Source organism: Astyanax mexicanus, chromosome 10 (assembly GCF_023375975.1).
Source record: "Astyanax mexicanus isolate ESR-SI-001 chromosome 10, AstMex3_surface, whole genome shotgun sequence".
Classification (NCBI taxonomy): domain Eukaryota; kingdom Metazoa; phylum Chordata; class Actinopteri; order Characiformes; family Acestrorhamphidae; genus Astyanax; species Astyanax mexicanus.
In genome coordinates, this window is record NC_064417.1 from 26,653,680 (window position 1) to 26,674,273 (window position 20,594).

At 38.1% G+C, this 20,594-nt stretch overlaps 1 protein-coding gene across 7 annotated transcripts in view; it reads right to left on the reverse strand.

Annotated features, from left to right (window-relative positions):
* Positions 1-20,594, reverse strand: part of rapgef2b (Rap guanine nucleotide exchange factor 2b) — a 177,143-nt gene that overhangs the window by 110,053 nt on the left and 46,496 nt on the right. For all 7 annotated transcript variants that reach the window (XM_049484540.1, XM_049484542.1, XM_049484541.1 and 4 more), the window contains exons 2-3: positions 10,538-10,608; positions 9,740-9,796 (exon numbers count right to left, since the gene is read on the reverse strand). In XM_049484540.1, the coding sequence (XP_049340497.1) occupies positions 9,740-9,796; positions 10,538-10,608 (128 nt within the window). The remainder of the gene's footprint in view (positions 1-9,739; positions 9,797-10,537; positions 10,609-20,594) is intronic.

Consider the following 20,594-nt stretch of genomic DNA (forward strand, 5'->3'; position numbering starts at 1 on the left):
GGCGGTCTGATGTTTGTTAACACATTAGCCTAGCATCTTCCATTCCTTACTAAAGTACCTAAAAAAAACACGCCAAACATGTCAGATACCAAACATGCCTCAGCTAATGGACTGAAATTGGAATCTGGAGTGATCAATCATGTTAATTACAATTTTTCACCCAATTTTCTTCCTTTAAAGTCAACAACTAAACCAGTCAGTTTAACTGCAGGCGATAAGGCGAGTTTACTGTGAAACTGCAGAAATATGTGCACTCTTCTCTGTACACAGACTCTCACAAACATCATTAGAGCAGCAGAGAAGAGGAAAATAAATAAAACTGAGGAAAAATGTGGGATACGACCGCGTTAACGATCCCCTGGGCTTTAATGAGAAATTTGGGCCTCAGTAATTACTGTAAGAGTAACACTGCAGAACTGCAGCCTGGCCTTCAGCAGAACAGATGATTTATCAGTCCGGTCAGGATCTGCAGACCAGCCCTAGACCTTCCCATCCAGGCTTCTGTGAACTTTCTCAATCACACATTCACACAGACACACACTCTGACTCAGTGCTGTTGCTACACACTGAAACACACACGCTCTGATCAGCCCCGGTACAACAGACTGAATATCAGAAATCACAACCTCTCAGCAGATTCAGTTAAAAACCTGCTCAAATACATTATCTTTATATTGTGTTTCTACAAGCAGGAAAAAGCTGTATAAATGATCATTAAAATGATGATGACTGTGATGATAACTACTGGTAATTATAAAAAAAAAACTGTGATGACAATGAATGTAATGGTGACCACTAAAGATTATGACTGTAATGACTAATGATATCCTCATGGTAATGATAATCATAAACCTCATCATTTTCATGATGAGGACAGTGATGATAACTGAATTATAATTACTGCGATGATGACTGATTATCATGGTTATAATGATGAGGATAATTGGGACTGAGAAAATGACTGTAATGATTGTGACTGATGATGGTGATTGTAATTATGATTATCATGATGGTGATGCCAACTGTGATATTAACTGAGACAATGATTGTAATGATGACTAACAAAGGTGATCATGTTGGCTGGTCATGATTCTGATTGTAATGATGACTAAAGACTGGGATGACTACTGTGATGATGACGATGATGACTGTGATTATGATAATAATGATAGCGATGCCAACTGTGATATTAACAATGGTTGTAATAGCGACCGTAATGATGGCGATTAGGATAATTAGTGATGATTCTGATGGTGTCTGAGACAATGATGGTAATGAGGACTAATGGCTGTGATGAATGATGATTATGTTTATTACTGATGATCATGATGACTGTGATGATTGTGATTGCAATGATTAAGATGATGATTATTGTAATAAAGACAGTAAAGTTGACTGAGACAATAACTGAGACGTGTGATGGGGATTAATCATGATCATCATAATGGCTGTGATGATAGTGACTGATGATTAAGATGATGACTACTGGGATGAAGACAGTAAAGTTGACTGAGACAATGACACATGTTGATGCATGTGATTATGACTGGCATGATGACACTGATGGTGGAGATATAGCAGTAGTGATACTACATTCAACATAAAAGTTTGCCAGCATTAGGAGTAGTATAGCAGTAGAGAGTTGTATGCAAAAGTTTAGACACCCCTATTTAAATGTCATTTAATTTAACCAGTAAACAGTTATTGCATATTGAAAAAGGGAGTACTATGTAATACAGTGAAACAGCTTCCAAGATTTCTCAGTTAGCCAGATTACCTAATGTTCCTCAGAATTTCCCTCAGCTTTTCTCCTTCATCTGGCCAAACTGAGAACTCCTGATTTGCGAAATTCTCCAGAGGTGCCCAACCCTTGGCATTCGACTGCATTACCAGCACACGTAAACAAAGGCCTAGAAGCAGCGGAACGTTCTTTAAGGTGTAGATATCGCATTCAGTGGTGCATCCATAACAATAAGAGCAAAAATAATCACAGTTATTTGGGGGGAAAAAACACACTGAGCGGGAACAGCGTTTGATTTTCAAGCGTTCTGGAGCTGCAAAGACCCTGAAAGCGATTCTCACACAAAAGCAGACATGAGAGGATTCGCTATAGGGGTGAGTGCAAAAAAAAGAACAGTCAAACAGACCGAAATAATCTCTCTCATCACACCCACCCTCTCTCACTCTCGCTCGCTCGCTCACACTCACAAATATAGCACCACGCACAGGAGTGTGTGTGTGTATGTGTTTAAGAAAATAGCATGCTGACACACAGCTCTGTAAACACTCCCTCTCTTGGTGTCAGAGAACAGACAGCAGTGTTGAAATAGAGTTGGGAGTGTTGGGTCAGCGCCAGCTCGTCTATACAACTCTCAGTATGAGCTCTGAAGGGGTGTGGATGCACAAGGAGGAGGAGGATATCATTTGGCTAAAAAACGCAAAACAGTGTAGCTTTCCATGATAGGGAGCCTTAAAGTGAACTACACCTCCCACTGTACCTTGCTCTACCTCACTTTACCTCGCTATACCTTGCTCTACCATGCTCTATCTCTCTGTACCATGCTATACCACACTCTACCTCGCTTTACCCTGCTCTGCCACACTCTGCCATACTCTACCTAGCTGTAACATGCCCTAACTCACATCTACCATGCTCTTTCTTTCTGTACCATGCTCTACCTTGATCTTCCATGCTCCATCTCGCTGTACCATGTTATACCACACTCTATTTTGCTCTACCCTGCTATACCTCGCTCTACCCCACTCTACCATGCTCTACCTCACCATAACATGCTCTACTACCCTCTACCATGCTCAATCTTTCTGTACCATGCTTTATCTTGCTCTTCTATGATCTCACTCACTGTACCATGTTAGACCACATCTACTTCGCTCTACCCTGCTCTTCCCCACTCTACCTTTGTAACTCTACCGCTGTAACATGCTCTACCTCACTCTACCGTGCTCTACCTCCCAGTACCATGCTCTACCTTGTTTTACCTCGCTGTACTTTTTGCTTCAGGTTTTTTTTTGTTTGTTTTCTTTGCTGTTGGTAAATAATTAGCATTAGAAATAAGCAATAATTCACTGTTTTAAAAACCTTTAGGCTAATAGGACAGTTTCAGTTTCTTTAGTTCTTTCTGTTTATAGTAATGACGTTTGACAAGGCCTGTCTATTTGCACGAGACTTTCTTGACACTGTTTATTTGACTTATTTTGACATTAATTTTTCTTTTTATGAGTGACTTATTTTGACAAGGTCTGATAATTTTTATTAGTTACTTTTATTTTGACACTTAATTAGTTTAATTGTACAACTGACGTTTTTGACACTGTATGCGTAATATTTTGAAATCGTTTTTTTTTTATCTGTTTGACTTTTATTTTGACATGAGCTGTTTGTCTATTCATATACGTGAGTTATTTTAACACAGTCTGTCTGTATCATAGACTTTTAATTGGAATTTCTGTCAATATCTGTTGGCTGATCGTTTGTGTTAGTTTAAGAGTGTTGAGTAGTGGAGTAGTTTTATTGGAGTAACTGCCTCTACTGTCCAGAGAAGGCTGTGAAGATTTGATTGCATTCAGTGAAATCTTTGAGGAATTCAAGAGATGATCGACTTATGGGTACATAAAGCACTATGGACTTGGAGGCGAGAGTTTTACTGTCAAATTCAGAATTCTATCAACCCTAATAATCCAGCTTTAGAGTAATCTGGAAACTTTTTAATAACTCATTTCCATATGTTTCAGCCTGTACTGATAGCATGCTGGTTTATGATCTGAGAGGATCCAGTGTAAGTTCTGGCGCTGTGATGGGGAAGCCTTCACTGCAGGAAACGCACTCATCTACCTGAGTCTGAGAAATAGAGCTGTTACTGAAGAAACTGCAGATACCGCCAGCCCTCCCTCTGCTCTCAGCGCTGAGCATCCTGGAGGTTCAAAGATCCCCAGAAAACCCCCTCTAGACCTAATGACACACACATTGAAGCACTAGCAAAAGCAAGTGTCCTTGCTCCATTTCCAAAAGAAGACTAATGAGGCAACTCCAGCACACCCACTGACGCAGCATCAGCATCTCCCGCCCTTTTTTCTTTCCCTCGCTAACTCTCGGTTTCCCTTCATCCCGACGCCTCTGCTCCTGTTCTTGCTTTGAATCGTTCTCCCGCCTGGAAGCAGCCAAAGCCTGAAACACTCAATTATTAATCAGAGAGAGAGAGAGAGAGAGAGAGAGAGAGAGAGAAAGAGAGCAGGGCAAAGAGAGAGGGGGAGAGAGAGAAAGCGTAAGGAAATTTTAAAAAAGCAAAAAAGAGAGTAAAAGAGAGTGAGAGAAGCAGAGTAGAAGAATAGAAAAGGGAGAGAGAGAGACATAGTTGGAGGGAGTGAGAGAGTGTGAAGAGGGGAGAGAGAGAGAGAGAGAGAGAGAGAGAGAGAGAGAGATAGTTGGGGAGAGAGAAAGAGTGTGTGTGGAAGGGGAAAACAAACAAAAAGTAAGAATGTAGAGGAGAGAAAGAGAGGGAGTGTAGAAAAGAGAGAGAGAGAGAGAGAGAGAGAGAGAGAGAGAGAGAGAGAGAGAGAGAGATACTATTCTGTATTCTGCATCATCATCAGCAGGAACAGCACAGTCTTGACTGAACTGGGTCACAGAAACGTTCCTGCAACCATCATCAAACGCTCGTCAAACACACCACAACAACCTTAAACCCCCATCAGCACAGGATAAACTGCAGGAGAGAGAGAGAGAGAGAGAGAGCGAGAGAGAGAGAGATGGGTGGAGATACCTACTGTAAACACATTCTTCATCCAGAAAAACTGGATTTCTTCCACACCACTCAGAACAGCACTGAAAACTGCAGAACTGTATTGTAATTAATTTTATGGAAGAACCAATATGGAATTCCTGGTATATCAAAACCTTCAGTGTAAACCTCACTGATACCAAGAAGTAATTATTTGTATTGTATTTAAAGCAACTTCTGAGACTAAGGAGCAACTAATATGAAGTCTCTGAGAAATTTATAGTAGGATACTCTTTTAATTGCTGCCACAGGGACTGAAAAATTGGTTGTAATTCATGGAACCATAAATTTGTCTCTTTACCAGCAAATCCTGAAGGAGAATATCCGCCTATTGGTTTATGATCTTAAGCTAAAGTGTACTTGGTTTCTATTCTGCATATAAAAGAGGGCTAAAATGCTTGTTGTCGTTTCTGCCAAGGATGATGCATCTGAGTTATTAGATTTAAAGAGCAAATACTTTTTTTTATATACATAGGGCAAGGTTGGTTTGATTTTTTTCACCTTAATACATTTAAATAGCATTTATCTCAGACACAATTTTTTTTAAATATTTTCTCAGGTTATATTTGTCTGATTTTAAAATGTGTTTGTTAATCTGAAAATTATAAGTATGATAAAGTAAAAACTAAAGAAATCTGAAGGGGTGCAAATACTTTTTCACTGCACTGTGTGTGTGTATAGCCTCAGAGCTCCAGTGGTAAATGAGGGGGACTTTATTCAGCACCAGCTGCTGGGTCGGAACACACAAGGAAAGCTGGAGTGCTCCTGGGCATGAATATAGGTGTGTGAGTCTGCACAACAGACATGAATGATGGATCACCAGCACATGCACTGTGTGAGTCTAGGTATAGGTACACATTTAATCACTGAAATCAGATCTTCATTGCCCCACTATCATACATTAAATGGCAATAAGTCTGTTATTGAGATTTATACAGTATAACAATATATTGTTGTACAGTGGCTCCATATATCTCACATAAAATCAGATATACTGGCCTAAAGAAAAATGTAACCAGTCGTAAACATGTCTCCTCACATCCTACACCAGTCCCACAGCAGTATATACCCAAGATATACTTTCCAATAAAAAAAAAAAGGTTCCATACTGGCGGGGAAAAGGTTCAGATTCAGCTATTATTTGGATGGACAGATTAGCACTGTTTCCAAAGAGCCACAGAAGGGCCTTATACTCCTAAAAATTAAGGTGTGGCAAATGGTTCTGTGAGTGATGCCATAAAAGAAACAATTTTATGCTTAAAGGGAAGCAGTGCAACTAAAAATAGCTAAATGCTAAAAATCTAATGCTAGCCTGATTGCTGAGCAGGAATAACTAAAAACAGACCAAAAGCCAAAGCTGGATCGACTAGAGAAGAGCCAACAGAAAAGGGCAACTAAAAAAAACTTAAAAGCTAATGCTAGTTCGGCAACAGAATAGCCTAGGGGAAGCAACTAAAAAAAGTAGAAAGTTAATGTTAGTTTGGTTAGAGGATAGCCAAGGGGAGCAAATAAGAAAGTTAAAAGCTCATGCTAGTTTAGCTAGAGAACAGCTGAGGGAGAGCAAGTAAAAATGTTAAAAGCTAATGCTAGTTCAGTTAGAGACTAGCCAAGGGAGAGCAACTAAAAAAGTTAAAAGCTTCTGCTATTTCGGCTAAAAAATAGCCAAGGGGGAGCAACAAAAAGAGTTAAAAGGTAATGCTAATTCAGCTAGAGAACAGCCAAGGGGGTCAACTAAAAAAAAGCTAAAAGCTAATGCTAGTTCGGCTAGAGAATAGCCAAGAGGGAGCAACTAAAAAAAGTTTAAAAGCTAATGCTAGTTCGGCTAGAGAATAGCCAAGAGGGAGCAACTAAAAAAAGTTTAAAAGCTAATGCTAGTTCAGTTAGAGACCAGCCAAGGGAGAGCAACTAAAAAGTTACAAGCCAATGCTAATTTGGTTAGAGAATAGCAAAGGGGGAGCAACTAAAAAAGTTAAAAGCTTATGCTAGTTCGGCTAAAAAATAGCCAAGGAGAAAAAACTAAAAAAGTTAAAAGCTAAAGCTAGTTCGTCTAAAAAAATAGCCAAGGGCGAGCAACTAAAAAAGCTAAAAGCTAATGCTAGTCCAGCTACAGAACAGCCAAGATGGAGCAACCAGAATAATTTAAAAGCTAATGCTAGTTTGGTTAGAGAATAGCCAAGGGGGAGATTTAAAAATTTTAAAGCTAATGCTAGGCTGGTGGAAGAACGGCTGAGGGGAAGCAGCTAAAAGAAGGCTAAAAGCTAATGCTAGATTAACTAAAACATCCTAATAAAGAGATCAACACAAAAATGTTAAAGGCTAAAGGAGAGCAAATAAAAAGGCTAAAAGCAAGAAGGACCTACACAATAATAGGCAGGTAGTTTTGATGTTAGACTGATGCTACACACATGAACAGAAAGACTTGCAACACAGCAACTGTGTGTCATCTTCCTCCCTGCAGCTACTGAACAGCAGGGTACCAGACACCCCCCACAAAGACACACATGAACACACACACACACACTTTTGCTCAATGTTCGTAACTGTTAAACACTTAATGGTTAAATCGTTAACTATGGCGTCTTCATTATCTGCAGGCAATGTCAGAAAATCATTCATCATTATTTATTCATGACATAATTACAATATTCAACATCATTTAAACATTCTCTGCATTAGCTCATGTGTATTAGCTTGCATCACTTTTCAAAGAGTGCTTAACCGTCCAATGACACTGCATTATCATTATTTCAAACTAAAGGCTACAATATGCAAATGAGCCATTCATGTTAATAAAACATCACTTTTTAGTATGTTATTTTTTCTTTCAAATATCTAAATATGTATTATTAAAGTATTGCAATGTGCAGTGGCTTAATTTGAGCCATTTTATTCAGTAAAAAAAGAAATGAATCAGTAAGCCATAGAAATGATTCAGTATGTATTATAATGATTCAGAAACTGCTATAAATGATTTAGCACCTATTAAAAATGATTCAAATGGTTCAGTATCCACTAAAAATAATTCAGCCTTTACTATAAATATATAAGTATCTAAAATAAATTATTCTTAATCTACTTTGACTGATTCTGTATTTTTAAAAATGATTCAGTGTCTATATTATTCAGTATCTACTATATTGATTTAGTAACTGCTATAATGATTCAGTATCTACTATAAATAATTCCGTTTCTACTATGATTCAGTACTTACTATAAATGATTCAGTTTCTACTATAATGAATAATCAGCAACTGATATTGAATCATTAATAGTAGGCACCAGTTAACTTATATCTGCTACAAATGATTCAATATCTAGTTTTAATTGTTCAGTAAGCACTATTAATGTAGTATATTTATGGGCACGACAGCTCAGTTGATGATTCTTTCCACATAACATGTCCAATACAATATTTTATTATATGGTATTTTATTATATATGTATTAAAGTTTATATAAAGAAGAACATAATAAAGTACTGCAATGTGATTTCCACACAACATTGCTCAAATCATCCCCATACCCCGGCCCACACACACAAACACACACACACACACACACACACACACACACTCTATATTAGTATATTAGATGCTATCGGGGATAAGTGAATGAGATGCCTGTGTTTGGGTGCAGGGTGAAGTGACCCGGGGACAGACCCGAATACTGAGTCCTCCTTAAGGAGAAAAGAAAAATGGAGTGTGAAATTGGAGGGGAGTGTCTGTATGTGGGGGCTGGGATCACCCTTGGGACCGTGGTGTGTGTGTGTGTGTGTGTGTGTGTATGCATGTGTGTATGCATGTGTCTGCATCCAAGTCCAAAGGCAGGAAGAGGGGGCACAAAACAATGGCAAGACAAAGCCAAGAACCGCCTTCCAAAAACATTAATAGGATACGAGGGAATTACATTGACACACCACACACACAAACACACACACACATGCATGCACACATGCATGCACACACGCATATGCATGCGCGTGCGTGCACACACACTTGCAAAAAAGAGGCAGTGAGCCAAAACTGGGTCAGTGTGTTTAAGATAGAGATCAATAGCTGTGCCATTCAAGAACTGCTGTCCTGCTGCTGCACTCAGCCGTTATTCCCTCATTAGAAGACAGGAGATAAGCATGTCCTCTGTGTCGGAATGCCTGGAATTCAGCATTTACACACATTTAACACTAATAAAAAAGGGTTCAATTTAAGGCCTTTTATTTAGTAAGCACTAGAAATGAATTTGCATCTACTATAAACCACCCAGGATCTAATATAAATAATTTAGCATCCACTATTAATGGCTTAGTACATACTACAAATGGTTTTGCATCTCTTATAATTGATTCAAAATCCAATATATATGATTTTGAGCATACTATACATAATTTGGTATCTAATATAAATTATTCTCTATCTTAATGAATAGCCCTATATTTTCTTTTAATGGTTTAGTGAATACTTTTTGTGTTCAGTATCTAATATAAATGACTGCTACAAAATATATACTTTTAATATATACTAGAACATATACTAGAAATGATTCAGTCCTTACTAAAAATGATTTGGTCTTTACTAGAAATGATTCAGTATCTACCAGAAATTACTCAGTACCAAGAACAAGAATGATTTCGTAAACACGTGAAATGATTGCATGTTCTATGTATGTAAACTATGATTTAGTATCTACTACAAACGATTCAGTATGCATTAGTACTACTACAGTATGATTGTTGTATTATTCTTCACCTAATATGTATATTTAATTTCTATAATTATTGATAAACTACTAACAAAAAATACTATAAGTTGTTTTATATCTACAGTATAATTCAGTAGCTAATATAAGTAATTCAGTAATGCTTTAGTATTTACTAGAATCGATTCAGTGTCTTTCTATAAATGATTCAGTGACTGTTTATTTGGTTGACAACAGAAAAGTACTTACTAGTAGAGTACTTCATTTGCTTCATGTCGTTCATAGCGCACGGTTTCACACATCATCCTGCGGAGAGAGAGAGAGACTGAACGAAAGAACGAACATCAGTGGCATATTTGTGAAGCATAACAGTTGGCATGGCTCCAGGATTGGCAGCCAGTTTCATGGTTTTCTCTGTGTTAATCATCATCCAGCACTTATTCTGAAATAATACATAATAAAAGCATCTAAACTCAATTTCCCCACAACACAGTATAGTCTAGAACTAAATAATATATCCAATTTTTTGATGGCACAAAAATGACACCCACAGAATGCTATCACTCTGTTAAAACAGCTGGAATAGAGAAGACACTGACAACACTCAATATTGTCAGTGTTTTGTCAGGGTTGCTGTGAATGATGAGCGACCTGTTCTTGAAAACACGCAGCACTCATGAAGTGCTTTTTGCCAGCGCTGTGCTGGAATCCTCTTGCTGCTGGTCCAATTTTAAATGCAAAGAAAACAGAAGAAAAAAAAAACCCTCTCAAATCTCTGCCTCACTCATCTCACCCAAGAGCTGGGCGAATTTCAGCCAAAATTTGTGTCACAATATATTTATTAATTTAGGTTGATACAGGATAATTCTGATATCAATACGAAAAGTATTAGTCACTGTGTGTGGAGTATGTTTTGCATTTACAAAGCTGGGCGATATGGAGAGAGAAAAAAAAAAAAAACACTACCTACTCTTCAACATGCAACCCTTCATCTCACACATATGAAACCGTTTACCTCCACCCACACACACTCCCTTAACCCTTTACCTTAGCTGATGCTCTCTCAGGTTGGACAAGGCCTCCATGCCGTGCAGATACGAATACACGATCTCAAGGTCCTGTACAGAAAAACAATAAAAAAGAGGAGAGAGAAGAAGATTCAGGTCAGAAGTCTGTTCATCAAACTCACTACATATACAAATACAGAGTACACGTTAAGCAAAAACTTGTAACAATAGTGGGACCCCTTTCTGGTGATGTAAAAAAAAAAAAAAAAGCTGTAGATAATTTTATAAAGTAGAGAAGAATTGTTCAACTAAGCAAATGAATATATATATATATATATATATATATATATATATATATTTTTTTTTTTTAAGATGGCACGGTTCTATATACAGGAGCCCCTTTAAAAAAAAAATGAAAAACCCATTGAAGCACAAGGAGTAATATGAACAACTGATATAAAGGGCTGGGCGATATGGCAAAATAATCATATCACAATATTTAAGACATGTCCACAATACATGATATTTATAAATTTATTTATTTTTTAATATCTCAGTTAGGGGTGTGCAATATGTATGCAATAATAAAATTTCATTTTTATTTTGTTGAGTAGTGTATTCTTAAAATATTTTTTTTTTTACTCAGTGCCATGAAATATCATGAAATATCATGATATTTTTTAAGACCATATCGCCCACCCCTAGATGTGGCTTTATAGAAATAGGGAGAGTCCTAGTCAGTGAGTTGGGAAATCGGCATAAAATGGGATGAAAATGGGTTAAAATCAGGGTAGAGTACGAGCAATGCGATTGTCCAACTGACATTCTATGACTAAAACCCGAAATGAATCACTATTTACATTTTATGGCACTGCTACAAATGAGTAGCTTGAGTGTACCAATTGCAAAGTGGAATTCAAGCGTGATTTGGAGGGCACTACAATCTCTCACAATGCACTGGAAACTTAAGTAAACAGCATAGCTCACTACAAAAGAGTCAATACAATTAAATTTTATTTATATAGTGTTTTTTACAACAAATGTCACAAAGCAGCTTTACAGAGAAACGGGTCCAAGCCTCTTATGAGTAAGCGCCACAGTGACGCCAACAGTGGCAAGATTGTGGTGGCAACAGTGACAAGGAAAAACTCCCTCATAGATGAAGGTAGACCACAATGTATTGTGATGATGTAAGTTTAGGTGATTGATATGTACAATCACCAGATGCTGTGAGTTTCAGATATAGTTCTATGAAGTTTGTTATACTGTAACAGTAGGGTTACAGTAGGTAACAGCTGAACATCCAATGAAAAAACAATGAAAACAAACCATTATTCCATTGTATACCACTGAACCCCTTATAAATATGATCTGAAACTTAACAGTACTAAAATCACTATAAATTAGTGCTGGGCAGTATGGTCAAATATGCATATCACAGTATTTTTTTTTTTTTTTGCATGACTGGGTTTTAATATAGGTTTGTGAGTTACTGTACTGTTATGAGTACATATAATATAAAACACTAAGGCTTTAAATTAAGGCTTTGATTAGTATTTGGTTTACTTTGATACACAAAATATATATGAAGAAATCAAATTAAATATTTTAATAAATAGTTCCATAAACACTATAAACAAACCTAAAATACTCAGAGATATTTCTCAAAAGTTCTATTGCACAAGTTAAATACACGTTTAATATCAATCTACTATATGTTATTCCTGAAGCCATTAGAGGCATTACAGTTTTTAAATCAGCTACAATTCCCTTCTTTCTCCAGTTAACAAATACATCCTTCAAGCTATAGTATTAATATATTTTAAAGGGACTGTAGTTACTGCTCTATTTTACTAAAATAAAAACATTCATACAGTAAAAGCAGCAGTAGGTGTTCTGATTTCTCTGCAGGACTGAGCTAGAGCAGCGTTTGACTCTCTTCTTGGACGGTTCTGTTCCGCACAGCGATCCACAGTGCCCTACAGTGCCCTCTAGCGGTATGGTGGTATGAAAGAAATACCAGTTCTAGTTCACTCCACAGTATACTGAATGAACCGATAAATCAACATGTAACAATATCAACGGCCATCAGCCAACCGATATATTGGTCAAGCCACAGCACTACCGCACACTGGAAGCTCAGGGCTGCAGTCGGTAGATCCTTCAGTCAACCAGTGAAGGAGAGGGAGTGATTAAATGGAATTAGGCTAAAACAGACTGAGCGTCTGAGTGGGGCTGAAGGTCTCTGAATGCAGGTTCAGTGTGAGAACTATACACAGAGGACTGCAGTGAAACCCAGCGACTAAGAGACACATGAATACAGCCCAAAGACAGAACTCTTCATTCACTCACATTTAGCTCAATTACAACAACAACACAAACAGTTTACGAGAAATACACAAACAAACCAGTATAGACATCAGCTGATAAACAGACTGTCTCTCTCACACACACACACAAATGCACAGAGAGCCTGGTTTAAGCAGGTCTATAAGAGATCCAAGGACATCTGTCCATTTTTTTATATTCTGAGTCATATTTTCGTATAAAAACTAGAGCAAATATAGCCTTGAATACATACATACATTCTATTTAAATATATACAGCTTTGGAAGAAAAAAAACAAGAGACCACTTAAAATTTTGATTTTACCAAATGAAAAACCTCTGGAATATAATCAAGAAGAAGATGGATGATCACAAGCCATCAAACCAAGATGAATTGCTTGGATTTTTACACTAGGAAGGGCATAATGTTATCCAAAAGCAGTGTGTAAGACTGGTGGAGGAGAACATGCCAAGATGCACGAAAACTGTGATTAAAATCCAGGGCTGAAATAACAAAAAAATGCAGAGCTTTCAAACCTCAAATAATGCAAAGAAAACAAGTTCATATACATAAAGTTTTAAGAGTTCAGAAATCTTCCTCTTGATTATATTCCAGAGTTTTTCAATTTGGTAAAATCAAACAAACTCATAATTTGTAAGTGGTCTCTTATTTTTTTTTTTCCAGAGTTGTACATGGATACTTAGAATAAATGTATGTACAGGAGTATAACTGTATGTATAGGCTACTATACTATAACTGTAACTGTAACATATAACATATAACGGCTTACATACAGTAGATACAAAATACATACAGGACAGCTGTACAACGTTACGTCCTAATAATATCTATGGGTAGGTATATGAAAGAGTGGGTTGGTGTATGGGAGCACACAGTGCGCCCTGTGCCCTCTCCATGGCCACGCAGTACCACAGATGTCAGCACTGGGCCGCCTTTGTGCTCTTAAAGGCATGCTGGGATAGCGGCAGGACAAAAGAGTGTCTGTCCTCACACATAGACCCGTTTTAGCCCAGCCTCAGAGACCTTATGTTACAGCGCACAGATACTCTCACACACACGTGCGTGCATACACACACAAACACACCACTCACTAAATATTAGCATTCTGATTCACACCAACGCCTGCCACTCAGAACCACCATATCCATTTATAGCAGCATCTTAAGTGACCACTACAGAAGACTGGTGAATATTGATCTGTAATTGAGCTAAAATCATCAACTGAAGCCTGTGAGGAGCTGACAGACACACAGAGCTTAAACGGTCACAACTCAGACCCAATCCAGACCACTGATAATGTGACAGGCCTACATCTAATGCGTGTGTAAATGAGCAGCCTGGTGGGCTCTGTCTCCCCCTACTGTTGAGTCACAGTACTGCTGTCCTAGACATAGAACAGATATGGTATTCATTTAAGGCACAGTTCACTAAAAAGTCAAATTTACAAATTTTTCCATTAACCCAGGTGCCAGACCAAGACATGTTCAGTATTTAAACACTGGTTTTATTAGTCTCATAGGAGCTCAAGTAAAAAATGTAAGATATTACACCAGGGTTTCTTAACCAGGGGGGGTCAGGGGGCTCCGGGTGGTTCACAGGATTAAGACGCTGCCACTCTGAACAGGAGATTGCTGGTTCGAATCCCAGTCATGCAGCTTGCTTGCCATTTCCTCCGAGCACGCTGTGATGCTACTCAGCAATGCTACATCTGCAGCAGTTTGAAAAGAGGCAGTGATTGACCTCACCCTCTTGGTGTTGGGGCTAAAAAGTGTGGGTGGAATTATCGGCTATTTATGAGTACTGATCGCTGGTTCCCCAGAAATTGGTGGTCTAGGCTTTGCTTCAAGCGGACACAGGTGTGGCCGATCCCACTGTACCTTTCTGAAACCTCTCAGAAGACGCAATCTTTAAAGAATTGCAGTTCTTTACTGCTTGAATGTTTTTTCCCAATAAAAATAATAAAAGCAAACTGCAAACTGTTGCTGAAACTAGACCTGACCAACTGCAGCAACTACAGATCATTTACTTAAGATCGTTTACTTACTTAAAATCCAGTTAAACGTATGCAACATATCTCTGCAGTTTATCCTTAGCAAACAATTTTCATTTGTACCATATCGGTACTGCACTGTCCTGTCTGTTAATTGTCTCATGTCTGTTGTATTTATTGTAGTGTCTTAGTTTTTGTTGCACATTCGCTTCACATTTAAAGACAGCAATTGTACAGAATTAAAAGAGATTACTACAATTAGAAATGATTATGATGAGAACAGATTTAATAGCATGGAAAATAAAACCTGGTCTAGTCGCATGACTATGGGAGGGTGATATGTCTGCGTTCTGGAAGGTTGTCTCTGCTCTGGACTCTGTCTGGAGGAATTAACACACTGCACAGGTCTGCCTCTAGATGGCAGTGTGCTGCTGGGTTTCAGAGCCTCTGATCCGGTTCATTCCTCTGGCCCTCGGTGGCGCTGCTGGCTGGAACAAAACGCAACCAGAAATCTGTGGCTTCATTTTTTTCCCTCAAATATTGCTTCTAAATTCAACACGGAAAGAATGTGAGGAACCCCATTTCTTAAGCGCCAGCGTCCCCATTGGCCCCACGCTCTCTTACCGCCTCTCTCTTTCTCTCTCTCTCTCACTACGTCTGTCTGAGTCCATGCGAGGACAAATATTAACCCTTTATTGCAGAGTCAATAAGTCTTTATTTCTGCCTTTTAGCCTTTTCTTACAAAGCCAGTGTTTTTTTTACATTTGAATGTGTAAATGTAACATGATATCTATAATAATTGACCCATTTTATTCAAGTTATTGCAACAGCTGCTTCATAATAATGTATTAAATTTGTATCCAACCCTGTGAAGCCCAGCTGTTTGAATCACAGCTAACAGTCTACTGTGTGTATGTTTCAATTATGGCTCCAAACCTGCTAAGCCCACTGTTAGCATCATGGCTAACACACTCGAATGCCTGAATGTTTTATTTTATTTCATTTATTTAAGCATAGTGTAAAAATACTTGAAAACTTAGCATTCTGTTAACATAGTATATTAGCATTCTAAATACAGTATCAGTCAAAAGTTTGGACACATCTTCTCATTCAATGTTTTTTTTTTCCCTACATCATAAATGAATACAGAAGTCCTCCAGACTATGAAGGAACACATAAGGAATCATATAGTAACTTTAAAGTGTTAAACAAACCAAAATACTCTGATTAACTTATCCTGTACAACAGAACTAACTGTTGCTTTTCCTTTTCCGAGGCAGTCCTGATGAGACCCAGTTTTTCCTATCATTTTTTGGTGTACAAAACCCTTATTCTCTGCAGTAAAATAAGTTATTTACATTCTAAAATTTGAGTTTTCTGACTGAGAAAATGCCTAGATGTGCAAAGTTGTCATCAAAGCAAGAGATGTCTACTTTGAAGAATCTAAATTATAAAACATTCTGGTTTGTTTAACACTTTTTTGTTTACATAGTTTGGATAACTTTAGTATTAGTTTTCTAACTTTTACAATAATGAAAAAAAAGTAACAGAATTTAACTTGTGTCCAAACTTCTGACTTGTACATTCAAAACCTACTGCAGTGTATCCAACCATAAAGAAAGCATTGCATTTATTTTATACAGTGACAGAAAGAATATTAGCTCTCAGAAAGCTCCAGTTTTCAAGCTGATCCGTTTTACTGACCTTTGTGGACATTCAGCTCCCCAGCCTCTCTGAAGGCCAGATTTTAATGAGTTAGAGGGAACAGAGACAAAAGACCCAGAATGCATCGCTGACAATAGACAGGCATAACAGCCCGAGCCAGGCAGCTACTCCACATTAAGCATGCGCCGGTATTTAAAGTGTTGTAGAGTAGTGCTGTGCTTTATCAAACTGCAACATGCTCAAACTGCACGTTTAATACATGAGGTTTACCTTAAGCCTAACTGTAACATTAGTGGTATCTCACAACAGGCCATCTTATAGGGCATCTTACAATAGGATATTATCATGATATGCTGCCCACAACAAAGATAATATCAAAATACTGCTAGACTATTTTCTACAATACATCACAGCATCTGTGTTTCTGAACAGGGATCAAAAAAGGGGATTTATTGGTATCAGTTTTGCAACTAATATTATTCACTGCAGGTTTACCCTATTCATTTAATTAGCGTCACCACGTGGACTAATAAAGCAGTACATTTAGTAAGTCAAATTGGGGGAAGGTTAGACGTAGGGGGAATATTTGTTTACACCGATATACTGTCCGATATTGGAAAAATGCAACAGAAATATTCTGATGTTCTGCGAGATATACTGCATTTCAAAACCTACAGGAATTTTTGCCAAATTTTGCTAAATTTTTCTAGACATCTATGATCCAACATGTCATGATGTTAATTTGTGCATTAATGATTAAGGTAAAACTAATAATATTGGGTAGATATAATTATTAATCTGGTAGACATTGTCATGCAAATTGAGAACAGAATTCATTTTTATTGAAAAACTATTGTGCATATGTACATTGCAATATTGACTCTGAAACAATATATTGTGCAGCCCTAGTACCCCCCCGGCACAGCTTTGCTGAACACACTCGCTGAGGACCCTTAGAAACGAGCTGTGATGTAACCAGTGCAGTCACAGGTCAGGGCATCAGATGATTAAGCTGAAACCAGAATTGATGTAATTGCTTCTGCTGTAATTAACGAGCCGGTCCAGCGCTAAGGGCTGAGGCACGAACAAAGCTCCCACTCACTGAAAGCACACATATAAAACCAGCACTGAAACCACAGATCAAAGACTGTGTAGACACCAACGTTTTCTCTGAAATCAAAGATGTTCATTGTGATTTTTATACTATTTGGAATTCTTTGAAGCAGTAACATCTGCTAGTCTTCTTAGAAGGCTTAACACTAGATCCTTAGACTCTTGCTGTGAGGATCTGATTGCATTCACTTATAGTATTTGTAAGAAGAGTATTAGTGAAGATGTTGGAGGATTAATTCTGGCTCTGCAACTTATCGAAAAGCCACCAAATCATAAGGACTCCCCTCTTTCACTTGCAATACTCTTAACACTAGGAAGGTGACAAAAGAATATGTGCATGCCTCCTTCGATACATATAGACAGGCACCACCTGAAAATGTTTTGAGCATATCTATCTATTGTTACAAAATGTATATCAAAATGTATTTAAAAAAATAACAATTTCAAAAAGGAAAAATGGAGATACCAGGTTTTTGCAGGCCTGTGATGAGGTGTAGCCCACCCTAATGCAAAAATACCAATTTCATAGACTCTAAAAGAGGGTATTAATACCCACTTCTTTTAAATGCTACTCATCAAAGAATAAAACAACCAACCACACTACATCCCTCTACCTCCAGTAAAGCATCACATGACTATGCTTCTGCCTGGGTACGCAGTATTAAATCTCAGTGTTTCTGTTGTACACTCGTCTTTTATTCTCTCCCTCTCTCAGTCTCAGCCTCATGACCACTTCCTCCTCAAGAGCTCTGGGACAAAAGGCGCTCTGAGTTCCGTGATTGGTCAGACTCAGGGAGCCGGGGTTGGAGTGGCTGGACATTATTGGCTGAGCTGGTCCCTGAGGGGATGGCCGGGGGTACCGTGGTAACGAGCTGAGTGACATGCTCCTCTGAGACCGGGACTGATGGAGGTGTGAGGCGGAGGGCAGACAATAGGCCAGTTCAGCAGAACTGCAGCTCCAGCCCATAAACAAGCAAAATCTTATTCTCTACCTAAAATATCAGAACAGAGCTTTTCCTCCACTCTCTAAACCACAGCTCAGAGCGGCGCTGTGTTACAACAAAACAGATCCAGAGTACCGGAGCTCTGAGAGACAAACATCATCCCTCAAAAACTGATTCACTGCTGCATCTGACTGCAGATTAAATTAGCCTGCTGAGGGATTATTAAGCTGAGTATGTAAAAAAAAAAACTTCAAACTACTTTATATCTATTATATATTAAATACATTTGCTTTGCATCTTGCTATTATGTGCTATGGGCCCTATATTTGTTTACTGCTATGGTGTTAATTATATCTTCGAATTTTTTACTTTTAAAAAAAGATAAAAAAAAATTAAAAAGTGCTTAGTCTCTACATTTAAAAAAAAAAATTGCATTAGTTTTACTTCCGTTTTAGTTTAATCCTTTTTTAAAAAATGGAGATTTTTTATTATACATGCTAAAAAAAATTTTTACAGCTTTTTTACCTTTTATAATACTACATCAGAGACATTGTACCTAAAAATTAGATTTTTTTAAATGAATTTTTTACGTATAGTCTTTATTCATTATTTTCTAGTCTGGTGAATTGTGCTATTAAAACAATAGTTAGTTAACAGATATAGCTTAACTAAATTCTGCAGAAATATAAACTGAAGAAATGCAATTTCTTTTTATGTTTTTACCCTTTTTTATTATGTATTTATTGAATTGTTAAATTGTTCCATGTATTTCTATTATTATTTTACATATTTCAGTACTTTTTTTGTTTTTTGATTTGTTTCTTGGTTATTTATATTTTATAATCAACAGGCCATTATTGTTTTTTTTATTACCCGAAAGTAAAGTTTGCTACAAAAAAAAAATGAACACAAAGATTTTTATGTTTAATCACTTTTAAATTTGATTCATGAATTTTTAAAAGTGGGGATAGCTAACCCCAAAGGAATGGAAAGGACAAAGGTAACTAAACAACACAGCTTGACGCATCACGGTAACCGCTGGAAACCAGCTCCTCAACGCCAAACAACGTCAACCGGTAGGACCACAGGGGACCGTTATTTGCACATAGTGGTTGTTCAGGTAATCTGGTCTGTGCTGACTGGATCAGCTCAGAAGACCTGGTCTGTGTTTGGATCTTTATGCTAATCTGTTCCGCTAGCAGCAGGGTTCTCTGACCGGTGCAGTGTGAGGGGTCAGCGGGTCCGGATCAGAACCCTGCTGCTGCTCCGACCGGTGGGATCTCGCCCCTGCTCTGTGACAGCTCTCCTTGTTAGAGCCGCTTATCTCGTCTCTGCACGGCTAGCTGCGCTAAGCTAACGGCCCTTCCTCTGGCAGCCGGCCTGCTAGCGCCGCTATGCTGGCATCCACATTAATCAGCGTGCTCTAAGCGCCGCAGCTCCACCGCCTGGCCTCTATAGTGCAGAGAAAAGATGTGAAAGCACAAATTATCGGTCCTAAACACTCAATTCAGGGAAGGAGGAGCACGACCTAGATACACACAATCGCTCACTGTTACTGTGCAGTTCTGACCAATTAATGGAGCACCATCTTCGGTACAAAAAGGACCACCATGAAGAAAAAATGCCATTTTCTGCACCCCCTTTAATTAGCTGTGCTTCAAAAGTGATGTAAAGGTTCATTTTTAAAGGTTCATGTGTTTGTTACACAGGCGTGTTCTGCACTGCAGTGCCGAATGGTTTTGAGCATGGAGGGTAATTGTTCTGGTGACGTTTCCACATGTACACAGTTTTGCACGCTTTTGTATTTCCACTTGGGTCCCGAGTGGCCCTATAAATCCATCTATCCATTCGTTTTCTGCGAGTTAGTTGAAAGAGTGTGATGTCTGGAATCATATGCTTCTATGAGACGATTGGTTGACTTTCTTATTGTGACGCCACAATAAGAAAACCTGCATTGAACCGACCTGCCACCACTTTTTCCTGTCATCACCCACCAGAGTCCCACTCACTAAATAAGTTGAAGAAACACCATTTCG